This window comes from Atta cephalotes, assembly GCF_000143395.1.
Source record: "Atta cephalotes unplaced genomic scaffold scaffold00017, whole genome shotgun sequence".
Taxonomy (NCBI): Eukaryota; Metazoa; Arthropoda; class Insecta; order Hymenoptera; family Formicidae; genus Atta; species Atta cephalotes.
The window spans coordinates 34,978-42,427 of record NW_012130081.1 but is presented as its reverse complement, the minus strand read 5'-3'; the positions used below and the strand labels follow the sequence as shown (position 1 = coordinate 42,427).

Genomic DNA, 7,450 nt, shown 5'->3' with positions numbered 1-7,450 from the left:
ATATATATATATATATATATATATATATATATATATACATATTACATTATAGAGTTGAATCATGAAAGTTTTATATAGATCACGCGAGAGAAGTAATCCGTTTAAAGTTTTCTTTCTTGAAAAATGAATTCTCTATTATAATCTATTTCATATTTTATATAATTCGTCTTTATAAACGTAAAAATCAAACTAGAATGTCTTATGAGGCTGAATTTTGCATTTCTCACAAGATATTCTCCAAGTTCTTCAAATTCGATGGTGCGATCTCGTTAAAGATTGATTTACATTCGAAGTAAGCATAATACAGTCAAAGTCTAACTCGACTTCGTTGATAGACACTTCGACAGAAGAGAATAGATGGTTTCAAATTTCAATGTGAAGCTCTGAAATAGCAAGGAGCGCGCATTAATTATACGCAATCGAGGAGAAACTTATCCCGGGTTGAATGAGATTTGTACAATCGAACAAGTGTCTAAAACTTCGCAATTGCTTATACTGGAACAGTTGCTTATACTAGAAATGATCGATATATTCTTCGATGCAGATATCTAATTTTACACCCTGTGAATACAATAAGCTGACACAATAATTTCATACGATGCTATTTCTAACAATACGGAGGTCAACTGAAATGAACAATTATTATATATGGAATCGTAATTATTGTCAGTTGCATATACATATTATATATAAGTAGAAGAATATTATATGTTATAATATTATAATATAAGTAGAAGAAAATTATATGTGTATGTATGATGTTTTGTATAATATAATTTTTTTTGTATATAAATATAAAGCAAAGATTAACATTACATCATTACAAAAAAACAAATATTACTGCATATATATATATATATATCGGATATTGTTTACTATGTTTTGTATAATTTACTATACCTAAAATATATAATAAATTATACAAAATATAAATTATATAAACTAATATAATAGAGAGAAAATTGTACGATTTTGATATATTTTATATAATTTATACAAACTCATATATCGATTTTTTATTTTATAGACATTACATGATTCCTTAATATTTTTTTACATACTTTTCAATTTAATTTATATTGATATTCATGTTACTCGTCCTAAATTTTATAAATTAAAACTTGATATCTGTAATAATGAATGATATCATGCTGACACTATTAAAAAAATATGACTTTACCTCTGTATTATGTAAAAATGTATTATGTAAAAATAATATGTATTCATATGTTTTTTGTGTCAATGGTTTTGTATGTCATAAAAAGTCTATTAGAATAAAATGACATTTTCTTTCAAAAAACATGACCTCAAAATATTTAAATTCCTTTTATTAAGCAATATGTTTACTAACATCACATTAATGACATAATGAACTTATACCACGAACAATATATTTTTTACAATTCTTCGTTACATAACTTTAACTAACTAACAATTGAATGTATAAATCCTACAAATTTTAAAAATATAAATACCACCGTGTATCCGATATAAACACACACTGGCACAATTCTAAACAATTCACATTGCCATAAGAACATTGCATCACGAACAAAAACGAGTGCAGCCGTGGGAACGTAAAAATCATTGAAACAAGGGAAAAAATAGTTTCACGGTATAGCTATTCATTTTTTCTCTCCAATATCGGCGGAGTATGCATGTTTAGAGTTTATTATTTCGCGATTTCGCGATCGGTACACAGTGCCGCGCCTCCGATGCCATGAAACGAGCTGTAGGCTCAACCGCACGCAGGATGCCGTGCTGCCGGGCGGCTGACCTCCGGCATCGATTAAGCACGCATCGGAGCAGGATGCACAACGCGGAACGAAGCAAGACGGAGCGATGTCACGAAGGGTATCCCCTCTCGTGGCTCCTCGCCAGATGCGATACGGACGAGCATGCGCACGTTACATGAAACGCGTCTGTTACGTCGTGCGTTTCACGAGGCCTGACGAAAAATTTCGCGTCACCGTGCGCTCGGCGTACGTTACCGTTCTCGCGGTTGTCACTGGACGATATACGATCCATGCCGTCGTGATCTACGCCACATCGATCGACAGTATCGTTCTCGCAACGGGTGGATTTTACGATACATCATATGATAATACGGAGAAACACGAAAAAAACGGAATTCGAAGCGCGCAAGCAAGACGATAACGGAAGTCAGTCTGTGACAGTGCATTACTCACGGCTTGTCAGGTTGCGATCTGCGGACCTTCAGCTCCGCCTTCTGGATCTCCTCCGCCCTCGTAACACTCTTCGTCCTGCGTAATCGCATCCGAGAGTCACTGTACTCGTGTTCGGTCGTCATGTCGTCGTACCGCGCGCAACGTGACGTAGAACATAGAAGCACGCGTGTTTGTAGGCCTGAGATGCACGGCGCGCCACGAGTTACTCTCGGCGCGCGGCAAAAGGAAAGAGAGAGAGATGACTTACAAACGAGAGCGGAAGCAGACACACGTTCTGGAGTTAGTGAGACTTACACGCGCGGCGATGACGGCGACGACTGATATCGATAACGAGGAATTCTCCTCCTAAATACTCCCAACGCGTGAGAGACGTGCCCGCCGAACGATGTGCGAGTGGTATGAAGTTATCTCCGTACGTCCTTCTGTCGCACAATCGTCGCGCTCACAGTGCAGTAGCGACGATACTATCGAAGGAGAAACACAGCTATCTTCTCTCTCTCTCTCTTTCTCTCCCCCCCTTTCTCTCCTTCCGTAGGCGATGATTGTTTATCTATTTTTCGTTTCTCGACGGATAACGGTTGACAATAGATTAATTGGCCTTCGAGATTATATATGTTTTGGGAACATAACTGAGTAATGTATATACACACTTGCTCTTTGAAATTATCTAGAGAGTCAACAAAGCAATATTAGCTAGCTGTATCATAACTTATGAATCATAAGAAACAACTAAGCTGTATTTTAGAAAAATTATTGTGCGATCGATAATTAAATTATATTGACAATTCACATGCTTTATAAATGTGCATAAGTCACGTGTACACATCATTTACTTTTGGAAACTATTTTGAATCAAAACCAGCAATAATAACTAGCAATATCATAAGAAACAGCTGGATTGTTTTTGGAAATTATTGCAACTTTATGTAACTAATTACCTTATTATGGTGAAAAAATGAATTAATTAAAGTATAAATATAAGAATTTATGAACAATACAAGTCTCTCTTTCCCTCTTCTTCCTATCTCTCTTACTCTCTTTTTAAAAATATGAAATCAATTCGAAGTGATTTTCCTTTATTGTTAGCTTTAAAGTCTTTTGAATAATGTCTGTAATTAAAATAGGTAGTTATAAATCTATTGTAATTTGATTTTACGATTCAATTTCGATTTTATAATCGTACATTTTATATAATAGCTCTTTTGCTCTGGTTTTTGTCGAAAAAAATTACTATGCGCAACTTTAATAAGGTTGAAATATTATATATATATATATATATATTGTCACTTATTTCTATGAGAAAAATGATATCTGGCATATATGCGAATATTAAATAAGTTTTTAATATCGCCTCGAATAAATATTTTAATTCATCTTCTAAAACTTCGTATAGAGACACTTATTTATAAATTACCATTTAAAAAGAAAAAGATAATAAATAACATTCCATTTATAACTTCTAATTACAAATTAGACATTCAAGCTTTCTCTATTTATAAAAATACGTCTAGCAAAAGAAGCAACTTTGCAACTTTTATTAAATTATTTAATATTATTGGTTTAAATATTCAGAAAAATGAAAAATTAGGAACAAAACCAATCATATTAGACAATTTTACAAAACAATTGCAAAGTTGCTTTTTCTGCTAAACGCAACTATTACTTTATCATTCCCACATCCTGTATTACGATAAAAACAAGATTCCAATTTCATCGCATCATTCGATGCCTGTTTCATATTACGATGTTTCCAATTACGATGAAAGTAGGTGGCGGATCGTCGGTCATTCCTTAAATCAAACATTCGATAGTGACACATCCCAAGCGATAAGGTCCTATCAACGACGAGGTAATCACCGTGTCGTCACTTCCATTAAGATTTCAGATAGCGTACTACTGTCACTTCACCATGGAACTTCGATTTCGAGCTCCTAACTTCTAGCTCCGGATCTCCCAAAGTTCGGGGCAAATAAGGCCCGTGCCCAGGCGCGTGAGACAATTTCGCAAATGTTCGCTAGAATCGGTCGCCGGAAGGTTGAAAGGCACCGTCAAGCCAAACGAGACGAGAGGAACGTCGAGCTAATTAAAGTACACAGAGCGTAGGGCGCTGATGCCCGTAAAGATCCTTGGAAAATGTATGAGGGATCTACCCTCGTAGATTGCGGGCTTACCGAGCGGTGACGCGTACGAGTTTCCACGATCCGTTATTATATAGGGACGTGATGTGCTGCGAACTGTTTAGGCCGATTTTCCCCTGAGTCGGATCAAAATCCTTCAACCCTTGAGGATTGTATACACACAGGATGCTTTGCGAATTATGTCTTTTACACTCGTTGCATTTCAACAACTTTAATGTAAAATGATTGGAAAAATTCTTCACAGTTAAAAGATTTATTAATTTTATCACAAATTTATGATTACAATAATAGAGAAATAAAATAGAGAAAAATAAAATATATAATTACTACTACTACTAATAATAATAATAATAATAATAATGATAACGATTGGTCTGTTTTCTGTTCCTGCACTAGAACTCTCTTTCTCACTTCCGACAAATATCAAATACTACTTTACTTTAAGTTCTAAAAGTGTACACTGGTTTAACCACAGAAAACAGATTTAATATTAACAAAATTGTAGAAAAATGACACACACTCTTATTCAATGAAAATGAACGTGTTATTTATTAAAATAATCAGGTAAAGAGCTCAGAGCACAAGCAAGATATTCTTCGCTATCGTTATTAAATATTAAAAATTATATTTAACTAAAAATACACATACAGACGTTTCGACTTTCTATCCGATCATTTTCAATATTACATATACAGTTTACATTACATTAAAACAATTACAATAACATACCAAAAATTCTAGAAAAGTCAAGCGTTTATAATATTAAAAACCTTCAATTCTGAAGCAACAACGTGTGTAATTTGCTTAAATACTAGACAAATAGACAATCTTTAAATAGACAATCTGTATATATAAGCTTTTGAGAAGACCTAATAGCTTTATACATAGCAAATTATGTTAATTATTAATTTATAATAAGAGGAGATTCATTCTTGGAATGGACAGGTCCACCATGGACATTTAAGAAAAGATCCTTAATATATATATATATAAAACTTCTTGCAGTCACATCAAGATCTTCGGATCGATTTAACTGATTATTTTAATTTATTTAATCGAATATTATTTATTCTTACATAACATATAAAGACGCATTACACGAATTGAACAATTTAATATCTCACTTAGCTTTATATGTTTTCGCATTTCCTGACTTATCAGCCCCAATCTAGTTGTGGAGCAAATACTAATCTTGTAGAGAACTTTAGTATTCCATCGACCGCCGAGTGGCAAGCAAACATTCGCTCGATGGTAAACTACTTGACGTAATCCTTATGTACGGAAAAACAGAATAGTCGCATATTTACCTATACACCCTTTGTAAATTTACTCGAAGACTCACAGTTGAAAATCGCATTTGTATGAAACGATGAAACCTTGGAAGAACAGACTAGCACGTACCGGTAGTACAATCTAGCTTTCCATTTCGTACTGCTGACGGTCATCAAAGTTCAAGATTATTACAGAATGTAAACCATTGTAAATGCGAGAGCTATTTTCCCTCTCGTAAACGTTCGCCGTTTCCAAAGGCCGGTTCTATTTCAGGCTGAACTTTATTCTCTACTATCAACACCATTCTTAGTATCAAATTATCACCTCGTTATAGCCTGACAAAGATAAAGCAAAGATAAAGAAAAAAAAATTATACATTTTAATTAAAAATATTTAATGTAAATCACTTTTAATCGCTTAATCCCTTCAACTTTTCGTTTGAAGTAAATATTTTTATTAAAATTTAGCTCTGCATTTTTAAAATATAATATCGTGAATAACACATTATTGTTAAAAAAAACACAAAATGGAATAATTATAAATTGCACCATCCTCTACAATTGCAGATTTAAGTATTTCTGTCGACTATAATTTTGCCACTCTTTATTCGGATATAACCATGCTTATCTTTTTGTCGATAATACATAGCTTCGCGAAATTAAATCTGACAAAGGGACGACAACGTCGACAACGTGTGTTTAACAAGGCGTTTCCACAAGAATTTTGCAAACAATCCCGCGCGAATGAGGGCCGTTTTCATCTCGAAAAACCGGAAGCGGCACGTAGGCAATGCACATTGCATATACTCGTTTGCCGGCGTTTCCTAACGCGAATTCGCGCATTCCGCGCGGTCGTTCGGACTACGGTAGGGAAAATTCAGAGGGCGGAAAAGCATCTAAGTCGTTTGTGAACTCTCTTTACGGCCGCAACCGCAGGTATTACCCGGTACTATATTGCACGTTATGCCACATACGCACGTCACCTTATAGACGTCTGCCGAACCAACGTCGGAAGTTTAAGCGATTTGATGTACCGCTCTCTCTTTCTCACTTACTGCTGCAACTACTCCTTTAACGGGTATTTTAGGACGTTCGTGGAATGAGATATTCTGGTGTTTGGTACCCGAGGTCTCATCGAAATTCATCATTTATGACCAAATTTTCGAGCCATGATCCTATATGCATGCTGCTTTACGTGACGTACATAATCGACGAAGGTTTTATTATTCGACAATGAAACTCTGCTGGTAACGACTCTTGAATTGGAGTTTCCAAATGTAAAGGAACATAAAGAAAGTAAATCATTAATAGAATCCATTTTATTGACAAAGTAATATTTAAACTGGACATTATAATTTATGAATTAACTTCAATTGCATTTTAAACTTTTCGGATCAGATTGTTTACATTCTTACAACGCAAATGTGCGTGTGTGTGATATCAAATTTAATTTAATTTCGTAATTCTATTCAATAATTCTTTAAATTCCGCTTTATCAGAATCGCGTAATTATACAAAAAGAATACTGTATGAGATATTAAATCTCTAGAGATTTTATATCTCTACATATATAACATATATAATTTAATATTTATTAATTTAGATTCATATGATCTCTAAATAGTGGCAAACATTCAATTTAATACGAGCTGTGGAAGCAATAATAAATTTATTAAGCCCAAAAACAAAAATGTGTTTAGTGCCGGATACAAAAATAAATTATTATATATTTATACCTGATATACAAAAAGTAACACATTTTCAAAATATAAACACATCTTTTCCTCTCTCTCTCTCTCTCTCTCTCTCTACTCTACGTAGATCGACACGACGACACCAAGGTAGGAAGTGA

At 34.0% G+C, this 7,450-nt stretch overlaps 1 protein-coding gene across 1 annotated transcript in view; it reads right to left on the bottom strand.

Annotated features, from left to right (window-relative positions):
* LOC105618616 (diacylglycerol O-acyltransferase 1) overlaps positions 1-2,311 on the bottom strand; it is a 102,463-nt gene extending 100,152 nt beyond the window's left edge. The window contains exon 1 of the mRNA XM_012200147.1: positions 2,190-2,311. Within this exon, the coding sequence (XP_012055537.1) occupies positions 2,190-2,311 (122 nt within the window). The remainder of the gene's footprint in view (positions 1-2,189) is intronic.
* Between the last annotated feature and the right edge of the window lie 5,139 nt (positions 2,312-7,450).